General features: G+C 37.0%; 1 protein-coding gene across 1 annotated transcript in view; it reads right to left on the reverse strand.

Annotated features, from left to right (window-relative positions):
• Positions 1-3,345: 3,345 nt before the first annotated feature.
• The window catches only part of LOC108675211 (cadherin-23), a 61,654-nt gene continuing 38,875 nt past the window's right edge, over positions 3,346-26,124 (reverse strand). The window contains exons 16-33 of the mRNA XM_047883937.1: positions 21,432-21,727; positions 20,424-20,559; positions 19,617-19,937; positions 19,029-19,193; positions 17,841-18,020; positions 16,755-16,900; positions 16,124-16,305; positions 15,241-15,464; positions 14,623-14,811; positions 13,731-13,863; positions 13,092-13,249; positions 12,238-12,477; positions 11,737-11,922; positions 10,809-10,916; positions 9,214-9,441; positions 8,190-8,394; positions 6,774-6,919; positions 3,346-3,577 (exon numbers count right to left, since the gene is read on the reverse strand). Coding sequence (XP_047739893.1) covers positions 3,353-3,577; positions 6,774-6,919; positions 8,190-8,394; positions 9,214-9,441; positions 10,809-10,916; positions 11,737-11,922; positions 12,238-12,477; positions 13,092-13,249; positions 13,731-13,863; positions 14,623-14,811; positions 15,241-15,464; positions 16,124-16,305; positions 16,755-16,900; positions 17,841-18,020; positions 19,029-19,193; positions 19,617-19,937; positions 20,424-20,559; positions 21,432-21,727 — 3,468 coding nt within the window. The 3' untranslated portion in view covers positions 3,346-3,352. The remainder of the gene's footprint in view (positions 3,578-6,773; positions 6,920-8,189; positions 8,395-9,213; positions 9,442-10,808; positions 10,917-11,736; positions 11,923-12,237; positions 12,478-13,091; positions 13,250-13,730; positions 13,864-14,622; positions 14,812-15,240; positions 15,465-16,123; positions 16,306-16,754; positions 16,901-17,840; positions 18,021-19,028; positions 19,194-19,616; positions 19,938-20,423; positions 20,560-21,431; positions 21,728-26,124) is intronic.

Here is a 26,124-nt window from a genome sequence, read left to right on the forward strand (position 1 = left end):
ACAGGCGTCCCCTTCAAGGCTTCAGCAATAGTTATTTAGTTAAGGTTTTCATCATGTTTCTCACAATTTCATTTTCTCCTTTGCTGGCGTCAGCTGACTCAGCTCTCCATGTTATTAACAATTTTCTTGTTTGTAAATTGTGGCAAATCACTGTTTGATCAATTGCACTTCACCAGCCGGCTGTTCCAACAGCTCTCCGCGTGTCATTTAGCCGGAGTGACGGGAACGGTGCTAGACCGATCCGTCATTGGTTTGCTTCCGGTGGACGATTTAGAGTTTGTTCATATAGCGCAACATGGTTAAGGATGAAAAACGACGTGAATGTTTGCTATTGTCCTCATTGAAGTTTTTAATTAGCACAGAAACTAAAAAACAATTCGATAAGCATTTAAATTCCATTTAACTTACAGTACAATTTTGAGCGATCCTTTCATCCATAACCGCCTTGCAGAACAACAGCTAAAGCAATCTAGGAATATTTGTTAATCTAATAAAATTTGGAATGCTTACGGTAGAATGGGATTTTGGACGTGGAATTGACTCAAGTTTACACAGTTACGCATCACGTATGAAGAACACCCACAACACAATTTTTACAGGGTGCTGTGTAGTAGATTTTATTCGCCGATTCATCAACACAAAATTTCAGTGAAAAACAATGAAAAGATGAAGATACAATATGGTAGAGAATAAAAAAAATTTAAACTCCGATCTGAAGTTATTAAATAAAATCTGCAAATGAATAATACATTATTCAATTGTTATGGAACATCTGAAAATTTAATGCGAATGGTGCATTTGCTTCCGATAATGCCTTAGAAGTGTCAGTGTTGTATGGCGATATTTTTATTATGCCGCAAATTATGCAATAATGATTTTCCTGTGTTATAGTTATGAACAACTTTATTCAGCAAAGAGACTTGATTGGTATGGATATAGGACGCTAAGTTACGCGGAGCTGTGATGATAATTACCCGAGCGATTCTCCTCATAGCATTATATGGAACTTTGATTTTGGCATAATACCTAGCAAACGATTTTTACAAATAACAGTCTAACATCAGAAGTTACTATGCAGTTGTAGCATTGTATTCTCAGTATGGTACTCCAGCGCATCCAACGAAAAAATAGATAGCAATCGCTAGTATATTAAAAAATGCAAAGATACACAAACGAGAGTTATCTTCAATTACAATGTAACAACAATAGTAATGGATTAGGACCAAATATTTGACAAATTTGAAAACTTGGCATGGTGCCTTGAAGCCGCAAGTCCGTTCTTCAATCTTTCTGCTCTGAACCACTCGCCACTGTGCCGCTTAGATAAGAATTTTTGGAGGTCGAACCCGCAACTCACAGCTCAAAATTTGACGCTCTCAGTTTTAATCAGTCAGATTATAACATAATAAATTGATCACGATATACCCCTATCGTATATTATGATCAATTTGAATTTAAGTTAAATGACTGTCATTCTATGAGGAATGATATAACACATCATTTAATACTATATTTCACATCTGAGCAACTAATCCACTTGATGTATAGGAAATAATATATCATCCGGATAACGATGAAGATATTTAATGTTTGAAGAATCTTAAAGTAAGAAATACATACAGGGGTTGTAATATAGCGAATAATTATTTTCAGTCATACAAATAAATCCTCTTACATCTAATGCAAAAAAATGAAATAGATGAAAACCATCCAACACTAAATGAAACAAATGATACATAAATACAAATAATTACCAGAGGCAATAAACTTCAATGAAAATTGATATGTTCATAATAATACCTCCATCATTTTGCATATAATGTAATCAAGTTCAGCGTTTGAAAGATTGTGATGTTTTGTATTCGTAATCACATAAAAAGCTTACTGTGTCAGCTAACAAGCAATAAAATTTACAGCACATCGAAATGTCGTGAACTTTTTTTGCATTCTTTGCCTAAAATATTTACATGGTGAATGTTACTAAAAACTTGAGTTTAGACAAATCGAAGAAAAATTTGTTTTCTCAATCATCAGCTTTACAGGACGGTATCTTTATGAACACGTTCACAATATTTCACTACAATTCTTACTGTAAATACTGTACATAAAAATGTATATAATAATCCGTAGATATTATAGAATTAATCGTAGGTAAAGGAAAAGAAATATACAGACTAGAAGGCACCGAACGCTAATAATAAATGTACGTTGATTCATCAACACGCGCTTAAACTCGGCGGTAAATACAAATATACAATTACAGTTAGCCAACAAACTGAATTTAATTCAAATTAAATGGTAAAATGTGTTTAGAAAACGAGATATCTTTAAAAGTGAAGACGAACTGAAGAAAAAATAATCATATTATTTAAAGTCGCGGCCTTTAGAATTTTGATCGAACTTTAAAATATATCAAATGTTTTGGATTAAATTTTAGGATAAAAAATTATATTATTATAGAAAGCTTAAACAAAAAATCACTCATCTGCAGCATATCGCAATATTTATAATTATCGACTGCACCGCTATGATAGAGATTCAATAACCTAATTTGATGAACGAGATTCAAATACGAATTAAATCATAAAATCTATGTATCACAAGTAGTCCAATTATCATAATAGGCACAAGCAAGTATTTACGTTGGTTTTCAATTAGTGCGGGTAATTTATTTGACTATTTAATGCACAATTACCACGAAGAAAATAAGACTGATCTAGATGATAGCACAATAAGAGTTGAATACTCTATCTAGAATAAAATTATAGTACAGAACTATTTTTTAAATTAGCAGTTCAAATTCATATTTCATTTAGCGATCTTACATTTTTAATTCTCGATCGCTCCATTTTCAGCCATCAAACCTTCAAGCTTTCACAAGGTAGCAATCCTTGTAACGTTTATGTTTCGTTGCTGCAATAAACTTGTAGAATTTCCTTCACATAAAAGCTAGCAGACATGCAATTCTTAATTAGGATAATTTAAATTATTATAAATTTAAGAAGCATGTAATGGTTTTCAGTCTGTCACACGTGCAGCTGTTATTTTCTTTGGAAACGATGTATCTGTTCTTAGCACAAAATTTTCAAACTCTTTGTACAGATGTCACCGATTTTTTATTCACACCGCAACCACGAATGAATGAGAACAAAGTTCAGATGTTCACATTCATACAAATAAATTTTTACACTCAGCTTATTTACAAAAACCTCGTTTTTTTTAAAGAAATCAAAGTTCTGTGGTCTCGAGCTTCTTCTCGATGAGCGGGTTGGTGAGCTTTTTGAAGGTGTGGTGAAGGTTGCTACGGTACGTGTCGTAGTGATGAGGGTTTACGACTTGCGATGAAAAGAAATCAAAGTTCTGTGGTCTCGAGCTTCTTCTCGATGAGCGGGTTGGTGAGCTTTTTGAAGGTGTGATGTAAGTTGCTTCGGTACGTGTCGTAGTGATGAGGGTCTACGACTTGCGATGAAAAGAAATCAAAGTTCTGTGGTCTCAAGCTTCTTCTCCATGAGCGGGTTGGTGAGCTTCTTGAAGGTGTGATGTAAGTTGCTACGGTACGTGTCGTAGTGATGAGGGTCTACGACTTGCGATGCTGGCACGCGTTCGTGTGAAGTGAGACGAGCACTCGAGGCTACCGTGCTGTTACTGTTCTCTCTGAGGTAAAAAATAACAATATTGCAGGATATTTGTAATAAAAAATATAACTCAGTACTCACTGCAGTGATTGACAGAGAGCGCATTTTCTCGTCGACGAAAACGTGAAGTCATGGACGGACAGACGGACGGACGGACGGACATGGCGAGCACAATAGAATTCAAGTATCTTGCAAGTAACAATATTTTTTTAAATCTATGCACACCAAGATCGGTACTCGCATATCTCCTTGAACAAAATAAAGAGAATTAAAACAAAAATTACATGTAATGGAACAAATTAATTACAAGCAACTTTTGTCAAAAACAGCAGAACATATAAAGTATCTTTATGATTTAGATTCATCGTGCCTATGAATATCTCATTTTTAAGGAAAATTAGAACACAAAGTTATATTCACTGATAGTATAGCGAAAAATATCATTCACCAGAAGCAGTGAAGAAATGTTAATGTGGAAGTTAAATAAACAAAACTAACGGATAAACTAGTGAGTTTTACCAACAAAATCGTAAGTAATTTTTTTGCTTACCATTGAACTTAAATCAGTCTGATTGCATAGCGATTAGAAAAATGACAAATATTAGTTAGAAGAGATTTCATATAACATCAAGATTCTACCTACAATAAATGAATGCGATGTTTATATTTTTAAACAAAGTCAGAGAATGAAATAAGTAGTATGTATAAGAAATGTCGGATTATTGAATAATTTAATCACATTTATTAGCAGCACTCAGCCAGAATTCTTATCATCGGCGTGAAATCAAAAGATCAGAGAAGACAGTTACTGGATTTCATTTAGATGTACAAATATGTAAATAGTTTAAAAATCAATTTTGCAAACTTTGAGATGAGATGAATTACTTTACCCCTAAGCGCAAGCAGTATATAAAAATATAATTTCACTCATTAAATTGAGTGAAACATTGTTCATGTTCATGTTCATTAAACATTGTTCATTAATTAAAAATATAATTTAATGAACATCAAAAAGAACTCTAAAGAATTTGTGTGTACAAGCAGACAAATAAATAATGTTGATAGTAATTTGAACGAATGTTGCAAACCTTAAAATGAATTTATTAACCAAAAAATAAAACACTATAAATATTTTATCTCATTAGGAGAAATTTCAGGAAATGAGATCTGAAAGAAACTTAATTAACATTTATCCCGCCGGTGGATCGTGGTGCACTTAACGTGTTAATTAACATTTATACATTTCAAAGCTGATGGGTAATTTGAAGGATTAAGGCTCATGTTAATGAACATTTATACATGTCAAAGCTGATGGGTAATTTGAAGGATTAAGGCTCATGTTAATGAACATTTATACATGTCAAAGCTGATAGGTAATTTGAAGGATTAAGGCTCATGTTAATGAACATTTATACATGTCAAAGCTGATGGGTAATTTGAAGGATTAAGGCTCATGTTAATGAACATTTATACATGTCAAAGCTGATAGGTAATTTGAAGGATTAAGGCTCATGTTANGTGAATTAGTACAAAGGCGTGAGTTGAATGAATTAGTACGAAGGCATGAGTTGGGTGAATTAGTACAAAGGCATGAATTGGTGGCGGGATTGATACAAAGGCATAAATTGGGTGAATTAATACAAAGGCATGAATTGGTGGGGGGGGATTGATACAAAGGCATGAATTGGGTGAATTAGTACAAAGGCATGAATTGGTGGCGGGATTGATACAAAGGCATGAATTGGTGGGGGGATTGATACAAAGGCATGAATTGGGGCATTGAAAGGCATGAATTGATTGCTTATTAAGTTGCTACCCTTCAGATTCGCTAGGTGAATTCAGTACATTCCTCCTTGATAACTAGGAATGATGAGTAGGAATGATATAATACTAACATTTTTTTAAAAGAATTAATAAGATTAATACTCATTTAATGTTCTCAAGGAGAACTCCTACATTCCTAATGGATACTCCTAATCTTCCTACTCATAACATACCTCAGGAAAATGCCTTAGACATATTCCTAACATACTCTATGGGAACTAACATTCTTACTCAAAACATTCTTTAGCAGATCTCCTATCTTCCTACTCATAACATCCTTCATGAAAACTTGCTAATTGAAATTCAACTACTTGCTAAAGAAGTTCAATAACCAAAGAGATTGCTAACTAATAAGATTCAGTATCATGTCGTCAACTCACTAGAAAATACTACTTAAACAATTTTAACATAAAAATGCACACATCGATGTGGGCAAGAATCTCAGTGCGGTCATGAATGAGGGACAGTGTGATGACGTAAATGGATCGGTAGAAATATATTATAATATATCTCTATTATTATTCATTATTATTGTTATTACTGTCATAAGGAGATTAGTAAAATAAGCATGATCAATGAGAGTATTTTCGGTTATTTTTATCAGTAATTAGTGTAAATCAGTGTAAGTTTTATTATTTTAATTTTTTGGAGCCATATTAGCGATATATTATGGTGAATACTGTGGTTGTAAATGAAGGAGGGTTCACCACCGTTTACCCGGCGGAAACGAATGCGGTTATCAGCACAAGTCTCATGTATGTTTGAGTAAAACTTTAAACTTTCTAACTTGAAAACGACCAAAAAATGTTAATATATATCATAAAACAAAGATACATAAACAAGCTAAATTAACTAACCAAATGAATAAAATTATTGATGAACAAAAATGTAACTAAATACTATCGATAGCATCGTAGACGCACCGAGTATGAACATCTTCAAGAACAGACTAGACTAAGCTATGCAGGAGCATATGTTCAGTCTTAAAATGCCTAGCAAATTACGGACCAGGCAATAAGTCCAGCAGCTATCTCAATCAATCGTCAGCTATGGAAAGATCGGGTTCCAAAGGCCGGATCCCTTGTGAATCAAGTCACGAAAAGTTCAAGAATCGGCAACAGGCCATGGGCCTATTTCTTCAACGCCGACACTTCTATTCTATTCTAACACAAGGAACAAAAAAAAAAAAAAAAAGAAAAAGACACACAAAAGCTTGGTTGACAACTTAGAAATAAATAAATTAAGCAACGCGACACACAAAATAAACAAACACAAATATGCAACACGAAGAACAAAAAAGAAAAGGACTCACACAAAAGCTTGGTACCTGAGGGACTCTTCCTCCTTGTACCACTCGTTGTCGAAGCCGCCGCTCATCCATATCGGGTTGCTGCCTTCGACGCTGTGAAGGTTAGTGTTGGGCACCGTCGGGTTGCGGTTCAGTACAGACTCGTTCGAGCCTGCGCAGGTAAATAGTTTTGTATTTGCTATCATATCATTTAATATTTAAAATAATGATCGAGCCTGAGCAGGTAAATAGTTTTGTATTTGCTATCATATCATTTAATAGTTAAAATAATGATCGAGCCTGAGCAGGTAAATAGTTTTGTATTTGCTATCATATCATTTAATAGTTAAAATAATGAATAAACCATCAATCATGCCGTCGGGTTTCGGTTCAGTACAGACTCGTTCCAGCCTTTACAGTAAAATGGTTTTTATTTGTTGTCATATCATTTATGAGTTAAAATAATGAATAAACAATCAATAATGCCTGAAATTACAAGTAAAAACTACTATAATAACTACTACATAGTTAGAAGAGCAACTAAACATCAAGTATGACTGAAATTTAATGTAAAAACTACTATAATAACTACTAGTTAGAATGAGTAACTAACCATCAAGAATGTCTGAAATTACAATAAAAAATTATTAATAAACTACCTACTAGTTAGAATGAGTAACTAACCATCAAGAATGCCTGAAATTACAAGTAAAAACTATTATATTGACTATTATTTAGAATGAGTAATTAACCAATAAGAATAAGAGTAAATACAAGAACAAAATCAAAAGGAAAACTAAAATCAAAATATATTGAGATCAGGGAGAAAACTACAAGGAGAATTTAGGGATGAAATTAATAGCATATTATAGACGGGTCCTTGACCTACGTAAATCAGAAATTGTCTCGTTAAAATTGCATATATTATTATAGCGTTAGTATCAGCAACAGTACAATGATCAGTAGTTATAATTAAATAGATAATTAAATTTTACATTAAAAAGTGAAAAAATTATTTATTTATAGATAAAAAATGAAAGATTAATAAATTAAAGAAAAATAAATAAAATATTATAAAATTAAAGAGAAAAAAAATATTATAAAATTAATGATTGAAGAAAGAAAATAATATTAATCACTTATTATTGTAGAGTAAAAGACTATTTTATATATGGTGAAAGTATTTCTACCATTTACGAGTATGTATTATTAATCAATTATTATTATTAATTAAAAGATAATTTTAGATATGGTTTGATAGTATATGTATTAATGTATTATTAATCAATTATTATTATTGATTAAAAGATAATTTTAGATATGGTGATAGTATTTTTAAACTTCACGAGTATGTATTATTAATCAATTATTATTATTATTATTCAAAAGATAATTTTAGATATAGTGATAGAATTTTTAAACTTCACGAGTATGTAACTCACCGAAAGCAGTGGCAGTGGCTGCCTTGAGCTGTCGAGCGTAGTGCGCCCTCTGCGCGACGCACAGCGACAACGTCACCACCAGCAGGAGGGCAAGGAACGCCACCACACCCACCAACCACACCATCAACAGGTTGTCGTCTGAGGATAAACCCACTCCCGCCACACCCACCAGGTGGGCTTGTGACGTGTCCAGCACATTCAGCTCCTGCACGTGACGTCATGATTATAACCCACTATGGTTAATGAACTGTGGCATTAATGACATTTCTATGTCATTATTGCTGCATTAATTACTGACCTTAATAACTATGGTGAATCAATTGCAGCATTAATGACATTTCTATGTCATTAATGTTGCATTATTTACTGACATTAATGACTATGGTGAGTCAACCGTGGCATTAATGACATTTCTATGTCAATAATGCTGCATTAATTACTGACATTAATGACTATGGTGAATGAACTGCAGCATTAGTGACATTTATATGTCATTAATGCTGCATTAATTACTGACATTAATGACTATGGTGAATCAACCGCAGCATTAATGACATTTCTATGTCATTAATGCAGCATTAATTACTGACATTAATGACTATGGTGAATTGAATCAACCGCAGCATTAATGATATTTGTATGTAAAGAAATAAAGTGAATTAACCTTACCAGAGAAATGGGTAAGATATCTGAGTATATACTAAGCTAAAACTTGAGGGTGACAATTCAAGGAAAAGTTCTAGTAAATCCATTGATTTTTCATATGAATAAGAATATTAAATGGGAAAAGAAAAATGTTAAAACGAGGAAAGGTTTTTATTAAATCTGCCAATTTCTTTTTACGATTATAAATGAAATGTAGAAGAGAGAAGTTTACATTTAATCAAATGTTGAAGAGAGTATTGTTAAAGTGAGGAAAGTTCCTTATTAAATCTACCAATTTCCTTTCATGACTATAAATTAAAGGTTGAGAAGAGAATAGTTTAAAGTTAACATGTGGGTAAAGGACAATTTCGATGCTAACCTTGAACAAATGATCGAGGCGGTGGACGTTCTTATCAATGGTGGAGAGAACTTGAGGCACCTCAAGCACTGAGTTGTCCTCAGGGTTGACGAAGTGCAAATAAAGATCAGTTTTTGTCTGGTCCACGTCGCCATCTTGGGTCTCATGAACGCGGTACTCGTCCACGTTGACGATCGCACCCGTTACGTTACTCAGGTAATCGCGCAGATACTCGATGCGAGACCGTATCTGTAATTACATAAATACAAGGGTAATTACGTTACATAAATTACTTAATTACATGGGTAATCATACGCAGGCGCTGGAATTTGAAGAAATTGAAGCATGAAAAAGATAGTAAAATTTCTTAAATGATTAATTAATAACGTCACGTTACTCAGGTAATCGCGTAGATACTCGATGCGGGACCGTATCTGTAATTACATGAATACAGTGTAATTAAATACCTACATTGTAATCTGCAATTACATAAATATATTTTAATTAAATATATTGTAATCTGTAATTACATAAATACATTGTAATTAAATACATTGTAATCTGTAATTACATAAATACATTGTAATTAAACACATTGTAATCTATAATTACATAAATACATTGTAATTAAATACACTATAATCTGTAATTATATAAATACATTGTAATTAAATACATTGTAATCTGTAATTACATAAATACATTGTAATTAAATACACTATAATCTGTAATTATATAAATACATTGTAATTAAATACATTGTAATCTGTAATTACATAAATACATTGTAATCTGTAATTACATAAATACATTGTAATCTGTAAATATATAAATACAAGGGTAATTACATTACATAAATTACATAACTACATGGGTAATCACACGCAGGCGTTGAAATTTGAAGAACTGGAAGCATGAGAAAAATAATACCAGTTATAAAAAATTTATTAGTAAATGATCAGACCCATTGTGCAAGCTACAGCGTTTTGTAGTAGGTAATGATAAATCTTTCAAAAGTTATTGTGAACGAATTAGACTTGAAACTAAATGGTGGCAATTCTTCACGTTAGAACATACCTCCATTTTGTTCACATCTTTTCCATGAATTTGATTTTTGCGGAATTAGATCAGTTGACAGTATTTATACCATTCATGCAAAACAAGAGTCTGAAAGAATAACAAAACAATTGGAGTTTCGTCGGTACTTGAAGACGGAACTTTTTCGTAGAGACTTCGAATGTTAAGCATGGACATATTTTTATCAGTTGCTATATTTTTTTTGCAACGTACCCTCGAAGTTTAGTTGAACGAGATGCCACGACAATCGCTTCGTATAATACTACTACTACTACTACTATTACTACTACTACTACTACTAATAATAATAATAATGAAATGAACAGTTTTAATAACAATAATGAAAATGATAATATATAATAATAATAATAAATAATAGTTATAATAACAATAATGAAAATGATAATATATAATAATAATAATGAATAATAGTTATAATAACAATAATGAAAATTATAATAAAATAATAATAATAAAAAATAACAGTTATAATAACAATAATAATATAATAGTAATATTGATTATACCACGTGACACACCTCGTCAGGAGCGAGTCTGAGCAGGAACCGGACTCTCTGGTCCTCCCGTAGCAGGTACACGAAGACGCGCGCCTCGTCCTGCCACTCCGACCCATCTGTTACTCCAACCTGGGACAGACATCAGGATTACCAAAGGTATCATGATTACCAAAGGTATCATGATTACCAAAGGTATCAGGGTTACCAAAAGTATCATGGTTACCAAAGGGTATCATGGTTACCAAAGGGTATCATGATTACCAAAGGGTATCATGATTACCAAAGGGTATCATGTTACCAAAGGGCATTATGATTAACAAAGGGCATGATGATTACAAAAGGTATCATGGTTGCCTTAGGGCTTCAGGGTTACCAAAGGGTATCATGGTTACCAAAGGCATGATGGCTACTAAAGGGCATCAGGGTTAGTTACCTAAAAGCATCACGGCTACCAAAGGACATCATGGTTACGAAAGGGCTTTTCTACGTTTAAGCAGTAACAGATAAAAACTGGCCAAAACAAAATTCATGGAATACATGTCGAAATAACTGAAACTGATAGGACTTAAAATTAGTTCAATAGTCATGTGATATTTTTTACTTTAACACAGTAAATTCTCGCGTAAACACTCGGTTAAAATAAGAGCAAACAGCAAAGAGATATTGGTGAACATGTGCGTAAAATATTGTTTATGGAATCTCACTGTAAGCGCTGCAAAATATGCAATACGCAATTAGCGTCAAACACTTGATTTTGGTAGCAAAATATTGAAAAATTAATCTAAAGTTAATTAGTGAAAAGTTAATTTTGGTAGCGAAAGTTACAGTCACAAATAATTCATGTGTTAATCCAACTTCAGTAGTGAAGAAATTCAATTTAATTGATTCAATTAACTAATTAAGTAAACAGATCCAAAATTTAACCAGTTTACATCAAGCAAGGACTCACCTTAAAATCAAAGTATCCCTTCATGCCTCTCTGAGGGTCGAAATTAAGTTTGACAATTCCAGTCTTGGGGTCTACAACGAAGGGCTGTTGCCGTAAGTGGTCTAAGCCTTCGGACACCGTGGCCTGCACTGTCCCTATCATTTGGAAGCGCAGCGCTGCGTTCGAACCATAGTCAAGGTCTTCAGCCTGGGGATGACGAACATTAATCGAGACTTTACTGATGGGTCAATAATGGTCTAAATAATACAATCAATAAATCAAAAAATTAGGAAAATAATAATAAATTTTGATCAAACGAAAGAATTTTTCAGAAAAGTAGTAAATAAATATACAGCGATGTAATCAACGTTGAAAATAACTCAAACCAAAACCATAAGGAAGTTATGATAAGATTTACTGCTCTTAAAAATTATATGTGAATAATTTACAGGTATGAAATTCACTTCAAAACAATTAAAACTTATCTACATAATTAGGTAGTAATTTATGATAAACACTCACCATCAACTCGAGGACTTCAAAGCCAAAAGCAGACTCAGTCGATATGCCGCCCGTAAACACTTTTTTCAGGAACTTAGGCGAGTTGTCGTTGACGTCGTTAACGTTGACGATCACCTTCAGCAGCGTGTCGTCCGTAGCGTCAAATTCTGGGACCTGAGGAGGTTCTTTAACGCAGTCTTCACTCGCCTGTACGATCAGTACGTGTTGTTCTAGTTCCTCTCGGTCCAGAGGTTTTACCGCCTGACGCAACAAAGATATAAGAATTGCGTTAGAATTGAGTCAGAATTGCTCATAAAATACGGATAACGTTTTCGTAAACCGTTTTTCTGACGCAACAAAGACATAAAAATTGCGTTAGAATTACTCATAAAATACGGAGAACGATTTCGCAACTCTTTTTTCTGATGCAGCAAAGATATAATAATTGCGTTGAAATTGCTCTTAGAATACCGATAACGTTTTCGCAACCTTTTTTTTCTACAGAGAGTTGCAATAGTTACCGGGATTTTTGATATAATAACATTGAAGACGGTTAATTTATATGTACAGTAAATAAAGGGTTAACCCTCCGTCTCATGATGGCAATTAAATTTGTAAGATAATATCGAGCTAGACTTCAATGAACTAAATAAAGAGCTTCTGATTAAAAAATTTGCTTGCATAAGGCACATACGAAAAAAAACTCGAGTAATAAGATTAAAATCACTAGGTTCGTTTAGCTACATAGGTGTAAATATTTCAACGTTATATTTATCGAAGACGGAAAGAAACACAGCATTTTAGAAAAACACACTCAATAAAAAATATTACTAAGCTCTATTGAATGATTAGGTACAACCATTGAAGCACCGCACCTGCAGAACATGTGTGAGCTTATCCAGGCTGAAGGATTTGAGCGAGTCTCCCCCAACGATATAATAACAAACAGAGTTGTCCAGTTCATCCAAGTCTAAGTCATCCACATCCACCGTGTCCGGCAGCAGCAAGCTGTCTGACCCCGGCGACGTATTCTCTGCACGAAGCGAACACATAAACTTCAGATATTGCAACTCAAATGACATGCAAATATTGATAACATAGAGAGACATGCAGATATTGATAACATAAGAATTGATGAGGAAATGTAAATAATGTAAATAATTATTGAATTTAATAATTAAGTAATAAAATATTAATGATGATGATAATGTTGTGGAATTTACAACAGGCGAAATAAGGGCTTTGAAGTAACTTAATGAAATTACCTATAACAAATTAAATATGAAAATATTATTTTTATTACGGCAGCATATAAAAAACAGTGTTGATCAGAAAAACTGGTCATCAGCGAAGAATTATTGAGCTATTCATCCGAGTAATAACCTGTGAAGTTGACGACGACAAAATCTTGAGGGAATTATATATTATTAATATGACAGCATATAAAAAACAGTATTGGTCAGAAAAACTGGTCATCAGCGAAGAATTATTGAGCTATTTATCCAAGTAATTACCTGTGAAGTTGACGACGACAAAATCTTGAGGGAATTGTGGTTTGTTGTCGTTGACGTTGCGTACGTAGATCGTGAGATCGAGGTCCCCTTTGAGGGGTGTGGGTAGCCCTTGGTCGTGAGCCTCAATACGCAACTAGGAGGGGAGAGATAGGGTTAATATATTAATAATATACTTTTATAATATCCAAGACCGGATATAGGAGAAATTTTCGTATCTATTTCTACTAAAATTCGTAACTTGGGGAGGAGATAGGGTTAATATATTAATAATATAGTAGGTTATCAATATTGGTACAGGTTTACTTTTATAATATCCAAGACCGCCTATAGGGGGAAATTTTCGTATTTATTTCTACTAAAATTCGTAACTTGGAGGAGATAGGGTTAATATTTTAATAATAAAGTAGTTTATCTATAGTGGTAGGTACGAATTTACTATTATAATATCAAAAGACCGAATATAGGAAAAATTTTCGAATTTATTTCTACTAAAATTTGTAACTTGGAGAGGAGATAGGGTTAATATATTAATAATATACTGGTTTATCTATAGTGATACAAATTTACTTTAATAATATCCAAAGCCCGCCTATAGGGGAACTTTTCGCATATATTTTTACTAAAATGGCTTGTATGTGGGAAAAAAGAACGTTTGATGATTGAAAAATTATCTTAAATAAACGCTAGTGTTTCATTGAATGTACAGAGCAGCAAGGAGATCCTGAATCCTATCGTGGCACATAAAATGCGTGAAAATTTAAATTAGCGAGTAATTTAAATATTAAGAATAAGAAAAGAGAATAGATCCTGAATCATATAATGGCACATAATACGCTCGATAATTTAAATTATCGAGTAATTTAGATAATAAAAGGAACTAAAGATCAATTACCTCGTAAAGTTTCTGCATCTCTCTGTCCAGCGGGCGCAGCAGCGTGATGGCTCCCGTCATTTGGTCGACGCCGAAGGTGCGGTGTACGGCAGACGAGTCCTTCAGGAGGCGGTAGCGCACGGCGCCGTTGGCACCAACATCGTCGTCAACCGCACGCACTTGGATCACCAAGCTCCCTACTGTGGCGTTCTGGGACGATATATTAATAATATTATATTATTATATTAATATAATAATAACAATAATATAATATAATTATATATTATAGTAAATAAATATATTATAATTATAATGATATATTAATAATAATAACAATATATTTAATATATTAATAACGATAACGACGATATCATTAATAATATTCAAGCTCCCTACCGTCGCGTTCTGGGACCATATGTAATATAATATATTAATAAAGATAACGACGATATAATTAATAACGATAACGACGATATAATTAATAATATCTGCTCACCTCAGGAACTCTGATGGTGAGGTTAGAGTTCGGTGACACGAATCTTGGTGGATGGTCATTATGACAAATTACCTATATTTTCCCATGACAACTTTCATCGCTGTATTTATCCAACACCTCTTCAAGTGTAAAACTTAGCTCACCTCAGGAACTCTGATGGTGAGGTTAGAGTTCGGTGACACGAATCTTGGTGGATGGTCATTGTAATCCGTTACGCAAACATCCACAGGCTGCAGCATCTCATTAGGTGGATCACCCAGGTCTGTAGCGGCGACCATGATCGTGTAATTGCCGTACAGACCAACCAACGGAGCCCGGGTTATGATGCGGGCTGAATTCATGTCAATTGTTTCGATGTCGAATAGACCTGCGCAGAGTAAGATGAATATATATGAATATGGCTGACCTATAGGCGATGGCTGACATATAGGCGATGGCTGAACTATGGGCGATGGCTCACCTATAGGTGGTGGCTGACCTATAGGCGATGGCTGAGCTATAGGCGATGCCTGACCTATAGGAGATGGCTGACCTATAGGCGATGGATTACCTATAGGCGATGGCTGACATATAGGCGATGGCTGAACTATGGGCGATGGCTGACCTATAAGCGATGGCTGACCTATAAATTGAGACCGTAAACTTAAATTGATATTTCAGAATCAACGGCTACTGAATTAAAGAATACAATGTACTTACTAATAACGAAATTGGCAAATGGGCTCGTATTTAATATCGCTTGACACTATGAGTGTTCATCTCAGAAGCCGCAGCATAAATCGACGAAACTTCATTTTCGAATTAAAGTTCATCACAAAACAGGAATTGAATTATTCAACGTTTAATACGAAACTCCGAACATCATGATGACCAATAACCATATTTTCGATCAATAACTATATTTCTGTATCAACTACTATATTTTTTATCAATAACCATCCATTTGGATCAATAACTAGTATGTATCTTTTTAAACAACCATATATCCTTATCTTGCATTTAACTTTCCATCTATCATTTAATAACCTTTATCGTTGCCACCGGTGATACTGAAGCGTATCTTGCCGTTCCCTCCCTCAGGATCATCAGCGTCAGAGGCGCGTACGACAGCGACCGCGTCGCCGGCAGCGTGGAACTCCGTCACCGTAGAACAGCCCGAGCGCGGATCAAACACTGGCACCTCGTCGTTGATATCCGCGATGTCCACTCTAAGAAAGAAATTATTTTCATGAAAATGTGAAAATGTTTACGTCTTACTATCCGTCAGTGAACCGTGACTCATTCTTGTTTCTAAGTTCATACGAATTCGTTACGTCCACTTATAACTTCTTACTATCTGGCAGAGAACTTTAGACTCACTCCCTAGTGTATTAACTAATTGTAGGTTCTTTTAGGCTACTACATAGCATTACTTCGTTCAGCCATATAACTGCTGTTATACTGCAAGTAGCAATACAGACTAAACTATATGCTTCTACCAATAAGACAAAACAAATTTGTTCCTTTCTTGAATGTAACATAGGTACACGAACACCTTTCTATGATTCAAATTGCACACAAGAAACACGGAAATGATACAACACACAGTAATGGTGACAACACATACAAAACACAGTAAGGATGACAACACATACAGCACACAGCAAGGATAACTAACATGATATGCGTGAAAACCTTCCTGCTGTCACCGGCAGCTCCCCCATACTTGTAGTTGTCCCAGGCCTCAGCGATGAGGTTGTACTGCTTTATCTTCTCGCGGTCGAGAGGCTGAGCGACAGACAGCTGCCCGTTGTCGGGGTCCATCTGAACACCAACAGATGTTATCATAGTATATCCTTAATATTAACCAACAGCTAATATTATAGTGTATCCTTAATATTAATATATTATATTGTTATAGAATATCTTTAATATTAATATATTATACTATTATAGAATATCCTCAATAATAATACATTTTACTATTATAGTATATTCTTAATATTAATATATTATACTATTATAATATTAATATATTTTACTATTATAGTATATCCTTAATATTAATATATTATATTGTTATAGAATATCCTTAATATTAATATATTATACTATTATAGAATATCCTTAATATTAATATATTATACTATTATAGTATATCCTTACTATTATTATATTAATATTATTATTGCGCTATTAATGTTACGGCATTCCCATTACGGCTTGATCAACATTACGGTACATTACGGTTAACCCACCATCCGGCTCAATGATTAACACAATCATTACCCTAAACGTAAGAAGAACACATTCAACACATTGACAATTGTAGTATCAACACATTCATCACCTCAAACATTGCAATATCAACACATTCATCACCTCAAGCACTGTAGTATCAACACATTCATCATTGTAATAATATATTCATCACCTTAAATAATATAATATCAACACATTCATCACCTTAAACACTGTAGTATCAACACATTCATCACCTTAAACATTGTAATAACATATTCATCACCTTAAACACTAATATCAACACATTCATCCCCTCAAACACTGTATTATCAACACATTCTTCCCCTCAAACATTGCAATATCAACAGATTCATCACCTTAAACACTGTAGTGTCAACACATTCATCATTGTAATAACATATTCATCACCTTAAACACTAATATCAACAAATTCATCCCCTCAAACATTGCAGTACCAACATATTATCACCTTAAACACTATTATCAACATATTCATCACCTTGAACATGCCCTGTGAAGACTTGGGATCCAGCAGGTAGGTTATCCTGCTATAGTCGCCTTCGTCGGCGTCGGCAGCAAGGAGCTCGAGGATGACAGTGCCTGGGGGGGCGTCCTCGCTCACCACCACCCTGCTGGGGGGGTTCACGAAGTACGGCACGTTGTCGTTCTCGTCCACGATCTGGACAGACGTACAAGAGATAGATGAGTACTAAAATAACGTTATTTTTCATTTAATACTAAGGGATGTTGCTGTTCTCAAGGCGTTCAAAAGAGAGATGAGTACGAGAATAACGTTACTTTCCATTTAATAATACGGCACGTTGTCGTTCTCGTCCACGAGGGCAGGCGAGAGGCGTACAAAAGATAGATGAGCACCGAATATTTTTCCTTAAATATTACGCAAAATTACACATAATTCCTCTTTGTGTAAATTTTAACATGAATTATTATAAGTTTAGGATTTCCTTAAATCATTAACAAAATATTCTAGACCTTCTTTACATGTCATTGAAGTTCAATATTTATTACCAATAATTAAAGAAGTGGGTTGAAGTTGATATCCTCTATTAATCCTGAATTATTGCGTAAAACAATTGTTTCACAACAATGGAACCTGATTCTAGACAACAAAGAGACCTGATTCTAGACAACAGCAGCACAAGATTCCAGGCAACAAAGGCACCTGATTCCAAGCAACAAAGGCACCAGATTCTAGGCAACAAAGACACATGATTCTAGACAACAAAGGCACTGAAATTCTAGACAACAGCAGCACAAGATTCCAGGTAACAAAGGCACCTGATTCCAGGCAACAAAGGCACCTGATTCCAGGCAACAAAGGCACCAGATTCTAGGCAATAAAGGCGCCTGATTCTAGACAACAAAGGCACCTGATTCTAGGCAACAAAGGAACTAGAATCTACAACGCAACAATACAAGACAATACCGCAGACCCTCAAGCCTGTAGGAATTACCAGACAATACCGCAGACCCTCAGACCCCAGACCTGTAGGAAGTACCAGACAATACCGCAGACCCCCAGACCCCAGACCTGTAGGAAATACCAGACATCACCGCAGACCCCCAGACCGCAGACCTGTAGGTAGTACCAGACAATACCGCAGACCCTCAGAGCCCAGACCTGGAGGAAGTACCAGACAATGCCGCAGACCCTCAGACCCCAGACCTGTAGGAAGACATCGACGTGCTGAGTGCGCTGAGGTACGCCGGAGTCAGCGGCCACGACGCTGAAGTTCAGCCACTGGAAAGCCTCGCGGTCGATGCGACTCTTAACGACCACCTCCCCAGTCTCTGGGTCCAGGTGCACCAGACCTGTCACGTTCTGGCCTCCCTGTGGACAGTGTACAACTCCGATTAATTGTACTATTATATATTACAGCTTCGATTAATTAGGATACTGCTATAAGTCATCTTGTAGTTATTTACTTTTTATCCAGTTATTTCTTGAATCCTTTCTTAGAAGGTGTATACTTTTTAGCTTTAATCTCCATCATCAATGTGACTAGCGGTCATGTCACGTCATATCAAAATTTGATGTGCAGATGCATCAGGAAACTAAGAAATTATTCATAAACAATGTAGACGAATACCTACAACGCTCAGAATTAATTTCTCAAAATTAAACTAAAAAACGTAGGAAGTATTCATTTTCAAGTCCAAAAATAAATTAAATCCATTTTTATTCTTTAAAAAGGATAGGTTGCGAATCCTGCCCGATAGTTTAGCAATTCTACACCCTCCATTGTTAGCTCACCTCCAGGCTGTAGATGATGGTCCTGTTTTTGTCGACATCATCGGCCACAACCGTCAGGATCGTCATTCCGACCTTAGCGTTCTCAGCTACAGATCGGCCATACAGAGGACGTCGGAACTGCGGATCGTTATCGTTTGTGTCCTCAACGATGATCGTTAAGGTCGTTGAAGTGGATCTCGAGCCTTGTTGAGTATTGAGATCTTCGCATAGCACCAACAGTCGGATGGTCTCTACCTTTTCCCGGTCCAGGGCTCGCACCAGACGAATCACGCCGTCTGTCTCACCAATATCAAAAGCCTCCGCATAGTTGTATTCACTCGGCTGCAGAGAAATGGACTGAGTGATCGAATTTGTACTTCAGCGAGGCAACTGAACTAATTTATAATGTTCACAACACAATACAGAATCAAGCCCTTATAATATTTAAGCTAATATTTGTATTTTGGTGGGATGAGCTGCTAATCACCTTTCCTACATGTATAATTTTTTACTCATTGCAGTTCGTCGTTAACTTTGGAAAAAGGGACTTTTGGCCACGTTCGCAAAGAATATTTTTCCTGCTCAATAAGTTTGTATTGCAAGCCCGCAAATTTAAAAATCTTCTAATTGACCACAATGCCCTCATGACCCCTGACTATCATGACCCCTGACCCTCATGACCCCTGAGCCTCATGACCCCTAACACTCATGACCCCTGACCCTCATGACCCCTGACACTCATGACCCCTGACCTCATGGCCCCTGACCCTCATGACCCCTGACCCTCATGACCCCTAACACTCATGACCCCTGACCCCCATGACCCACCTTGACGACGGCCCCCTCTTCATTGCGCGCCTCAGAGCCAGCGGTGTCGAGGGCGTAGCGCAGTTCAGCGTCGTCGTCGACATCAAACGCCGCCACCTTCGCGATGAAGTTGCCTGGCGTGACGCTCTCACGTACCCTGGGGCATGGAGTCTTGTTAAGGGCACTGCTGGGCTCACACTTGTGATGGGGTGATGGGGTAATGACGCGTAATTGGTGATGGGGCCATGTGATGGTACTGCTGGGCTGAAACTTGTTATGGGCGTGAGTGGGGTGATGAAGTAATTGGTGATGGGGCCATGAGATGGGCGCTGCTGGGCTGAGAGTTGTGATGGGCGTGAGTGGGTGATGAGGTAATGACGCGTAATTGGTGATGGGGCCATGTGATGGGCGCTGGAAACCGGAGGCATTGTGAAGAGCGTGAGTGGTTGATGAGGTAATGACGCGTAATTGGTGATGGGGCCATGTGATGGGCACTGCTGGGCTCAGACCTGTGATGGGGTGATGACGCATAGCTGCTGATCTTATACTCGCAGTGTGCAGATTTTTTTCTACACATGAACTACAAACTAATATTAAACATTTAACATATGTTGGAGTACTTATATTTAGGCATTCAATTTACGATTTTGTTTAAAACACTTGATCAAATTTATAACCATGAAGTGACAGGGTTTCCGTAGTGTAAAATCTTAAATCCGTAGTAAAATCTTAAATGAATAAGTAATTCAAAATTTAGCTTCCTCCAGAAAGAAATTTAGAAAAAATGAATTGTTGTGGCTAATATTAATTATATACTACGTATGATAATAACTTTAGAAATGAATGTTGAAGCAATTTAAATAATGAACTTTAGGCCCAGAGAACAAAGCTTGAAGTATTAGCATATGAACTTATTTTCCGCAAATCATAATTCATTTTTAAAATGAAATCTTGAAAAATTATTTCGATGGTACTTCAATATCGAACTTGAGAAGTGATGGGTACGGTATATTTATTAATAAAACTCACCGTACTGTGCCGGGATCAATAAAAACAGGAGGCTTATTGTTGACGTCGACGATGGAGATGTTCACAAAAGTAACGGTTTGTCTCTGGGCTTCCCCGATACCGCCATCGAGAGCCACCACCTCCAGCAGGTACTCAGTGGTGCGCGGCTGGGTTCTGTCGGGGTCTAGAACCGCCCCACGGGCCACCAGAATCGCTCCGGTCTCCGCGTCTATCACAAACTTGTCCTCTGCGCCGTGCTGGAGTCTGTACACAACCTTGCTGTACAGCGCACTGCCGTCACCGTCATGAGCGTGAACCTGGGGTACAAAGAAGGTTGTTACTTTACGTAAATTGTTTTAAAATTTGTGACTCGTTATTTTTAATTGTAGCTGAATAAAGAATTAAACATGAAATCATAAAAAACGTGGTATTACCTGTACTTTCCGTACAGAAAGCAGACAAACGCTGCACAACGCTGGTTGCGAGTGATGGCATCACATGGCAATAAAAACGTCCGAGGTTCCAACGTTCACTTTAAACTGCTGAAGAACATTAGGAGATAGCCAGGAACTCTGCAGATGGATTTCGGTAGGCGTTTTGCCGAGAGCTTTGATTATTTGCGAAGCCCAGTCCGACGAGTCATCGTCTATTTTGTGAAGCCTTAGCCAAAAATTTCCTTTGAAGGAATTCATACTTGGAATGACTCTGGGCTGGACGTCTTTAGGAATGTCGAGTCTCATCGATAAATTTTTGAGTACTGGGGCTCGATTCAGAGTATCGATGAGGCATATGAGAGAATCTGCAGATGTGATGCGGACGTTAAGCGCCTCCAGCTTTCTCATATGACGAACTGCGAACGATCCTCGCAAGTTGAGGTGAGCCCATAGCTCTACAAGATTGCCAGCAGGCTGCAGAAGTTCTACGAGATCGTCACTCTCACTTAAATCGCTCCATGAGCAGAAGTGGCGTTCCAGTCTCATGACGACAGCCACAGCCGGACAAATGGCGAGGGCACTGACAAGTTCGACAATGCCGGGACACATATCGTTCAAGATCACTTTTTTCGGCTGGTACGCTTCGATGCGAAGAAGTTCAGAAACCGCTACGTTCTCTTCAATTCCATAATTAGATGCATTCCAAGTTGGCTTCCATTTAAGTTGGCTGGACACAGAGGAGCAAATTTCAGAAGATTGCCCAGTTTCGCCAACGAAACGAAGCCACTGTAGAGGGCTTCCTACAGCACAGGTTGCAAATAATGCAGCTAGTTTATCTGACGTTTCCTGACCTACACTATCTGTCAGCGACCAAATTCCAGCTGCCACAATCAAACATTCGGTAGACAGTTTTCTGTTCTCGATGTTAATATTTTCATCGTCCATGGCGCAGCAACATTGGAGCAAAATTCTCTTTTTGCGGCAAATTTTGCTGGCAAGATATACTCCAGAAAGTAATTCCCTCAGCACCGAGTGAGCAAGATAGCAATGGCCGTCCAAAAAAATTAAGAACGGATGGAAGAGATTGTCAACTTCAACTTCAGGAGGAGTGATTTCATTCAGTCCAAATTGGTCGTCTTTCTTCAAGGCTTTAGACTGCACTGACCAGACGCTCTCACAGAGCCCCTTCACACAAGAGTCAGCCCAGCAGTTGGAACTCTCCATTTCAACCCCGTGTCTGACATTGTGGTGATTCGAAGCTCTCAGATGAAACTCAACCATGATGCTCATTACAAGACGAGATAGGCACGTAGCTGACGTCAAGAAGCTGGCATCTTTCTGCCACAGATAAAGAGATAACAGAACGAAGAGGGGATGACGCATGCTGGCTTCTAGGTTTAGGCCTTCGTATATGCTACAGAATTCTCTCGTTAGGTCTTCGTCATTAAGGTAGTGCATCACGAACTTGAACAACAATATGTCATCCAAACATAATATCTGAAGTGCGTCAATTTCTTCTTTCTGATCGAGCAACACTGTTTCAAGTGACTTAGCCATTTCGTTGCGACTGGTAATAATAGCTTTAGAGTTTGGATAAAGATCCCTGAGATCGGTTGTGAATTCTTTGACCTTCTCGATGTTTGAAGAGACGTCAATTTCTGCAATAAACAGAAGTTTCATCTTGGCGATATAAGCGGAGCTGTTGCCGAAAAGAATATCCGAGCTCGAATAGCAGCATAGAATTTCGAGGAGGTATTCTTCGAGCGACTGAGCTGAAGAGAAATATTCGCTAGTGACTGGAACCACAGCGTCATAATCGAAGGGACAATTCACGAGGCTAGGCTTGTTCGCCCAGCAGTTGAGAAGAAAATTTACGGCACGAGTCTTTCCTGATCCAACTGGGCCAAATATGAAGAGGTACTTGGCGTTTTCAGTCCGTTGAAGGATTTGCTGAAGTGAAAACTTAGCGTTTGAGTACTTGTGGATTATTCTCAAAGGAGAAACACTTGCATAGGCGCAGCGGTCGGGCGTCGATAAGTTCAACCATTTCCAAAGGTCCAACGACACGAATCTCCTGTGTATGAAGGATTGCATGGCTTGACGAACGCGATGAATCTGCTTACCCATCTCACTTTCCCGAATAAATTGTACAAATTCACTTGCTCGCACTGCATCCTCATCTTTAAATTGGATGGACGACCTTACGGAATCAAGAGCTTGATGAATGCTGTACTCCACAAAACTGATGAAAGGACCAATTTTGTTCCTGTAGAGTTTTAACTCTTCCCTTAAAATTCTAATTCTCTCTCTGTACTTGGCAACTTGACCAAGTTTGGAGTTCTTGTTATTAATAGTATTAGTAGCATTTAATTCACACCGAACATCATCCAGCTCATCGTCAAAACTGTCTTCGGATTGGGAAGTGGCATCAACTTCGTCGTCGCAGCCTCGATGAGAACTGACATCCTCCTCCAAAGCATAGTTAACTCTACCAGTTGACGAAGGTTCTTCCAAATGAACTGCAGTCATCTTTTCGGCCTGAGTGCAAGGCTCCTTACTTGGTTGTTGAGAATTATTGCGTCCTGAATTTATACTGTGCGTGCACTCACCGTGCAAGGGATTTGCATGGTCATGTTGCGGGTTAGAATCATATAAAGATCCTTCACATTGAACGCGAGAATTTCTTATTCCAAAAGGTTTCCAGTTTTTTGTTGCCGTATTTAATGCATCAAATTCTATCCCGCTTTTTACCTTCTTAGATTGTCGGCTTATTCGCCGGAAAGAAACAGCTGCAGAACGAACGTTAGTAGATCCTCCACTCAAGCTTCCTATTTTTGAGTGCCTGTTATGTGCATCATAGATATGGGCGCTTTGATGCAAAGTCTGTCTTTTTGCGTACTTGAAAGATTTCTTCGCTTCCCGCAAACAGAGTATCTTATCTCGCACCGATGATGAAATCATACCCTGGGTAACTTTATGTATAGAATACAAGTAGGACTGAATCATCATTACGAAGGATTGCACTCTTTTTATTAATTCTGCAGATGACAATTTGACATCATAATAGCATGCGGTCATCGAAGCATGGACAATTCTATCTAGCATTGCAATCGATGCAAATGGGATGGTCGGGATCAAAAATTTGATTGTCTGTAGGGCAGCGTCTTCGGTTAGGTTGTCAGGGTGCATGGCTCGACTTAACTGAGTCACGACAATAGGTCCTACATTGTTCACCAACTCCTCTTTCATCCAACCGAAGGCTTCCATGCTCCATTCTTCCATCGTGTCAAAGTTGGAGTGGACATTCCATGCTGACCAGATAATGTTCAGCGAACATCGTATGGCATGAGTTCGACCAGACTTGGCGCACATCGCCCACTTCAGCATGTTTAGTGACGAGTCATCGCATTCGACGCCATCTAATTGTTCTGTAACTTGGGGTGTTGTTTCATCGCTATCTGAAGAACTTTTTGGTGAAACGTCACGGATAGAAGTTGATGATAGTACAAAAGAAGGCGAAACGAAGACTTCGTCGTCATCTGGTTCAGAAACGTCGGTTTCTTGCAAATTATTGGTCGCAATATCACCAGCACCGTTTTTGCTGGCGCTCTTTGCTGCGACAGTCCTGGCTGTCTCATTGGACCTAGCCTCATGATATTCATTGTTCGGCGAATATGCATGATTTTCTGCACCCATAAGCTTAGTTTCTATTGAACTTTGAGGTTTATGAGACATTTTCGAGTTATTCGTTTCATGGGAGCCTTTGATTATAGAACTCTCTTGTGCTTCGTCTAAGGACAGAACGATCTCACTCATAATGAACGTTTGATCGTCTCTCATCACGTCCCCTAACAATATTTCAGTTTCCTCCTTAGCACTCATTTTTAATGTCAGAATTTCATTACTCTGGGTTATCTATGTTTTTTACACAGAGGAGCATAGTTTTCACATTTTTTATCGATGATTATTAGGGCATTCCTGTTGGCCCTTCACTTATCAAGGTGATAGGAGCAGCAGCTTCCAACAACACGCCTCTGAACTAACTCACGTCGCACCACCAGACACCATCGCCCCGCCTCGCAGGATGTGAATAATCTAAGCTGACCGTCAAGTACAGAGATAAGGTTTCCCAAGCAGACGCCCAGGAAATGATCGCTGAGGTTTGTTCACTACAGTAGCCTAATTAACCGTAATTATTAAATAATATACTTTTTCCACAATGCACAAACCACTAAAAATTACACATTATTTATATTATTCCAATTCAATCTCAATGATTA

The sequence above is a fragment of the Hyalella azteca genome, unplaced genomic scaffold (assembly GCF_000764305.2).
Source record: "Hyalella azteca isolate HAZT.00-mixed unplaced genomic scaffold, Hazt_2.0.2 contig14089, whole genome shotgun sequence".
NCBI lineage: Eukaryota > Metazoa > Arthropoda > Malacostraca > Amphipoda > Hyalellidae > Hyalella > Hyalella azteca.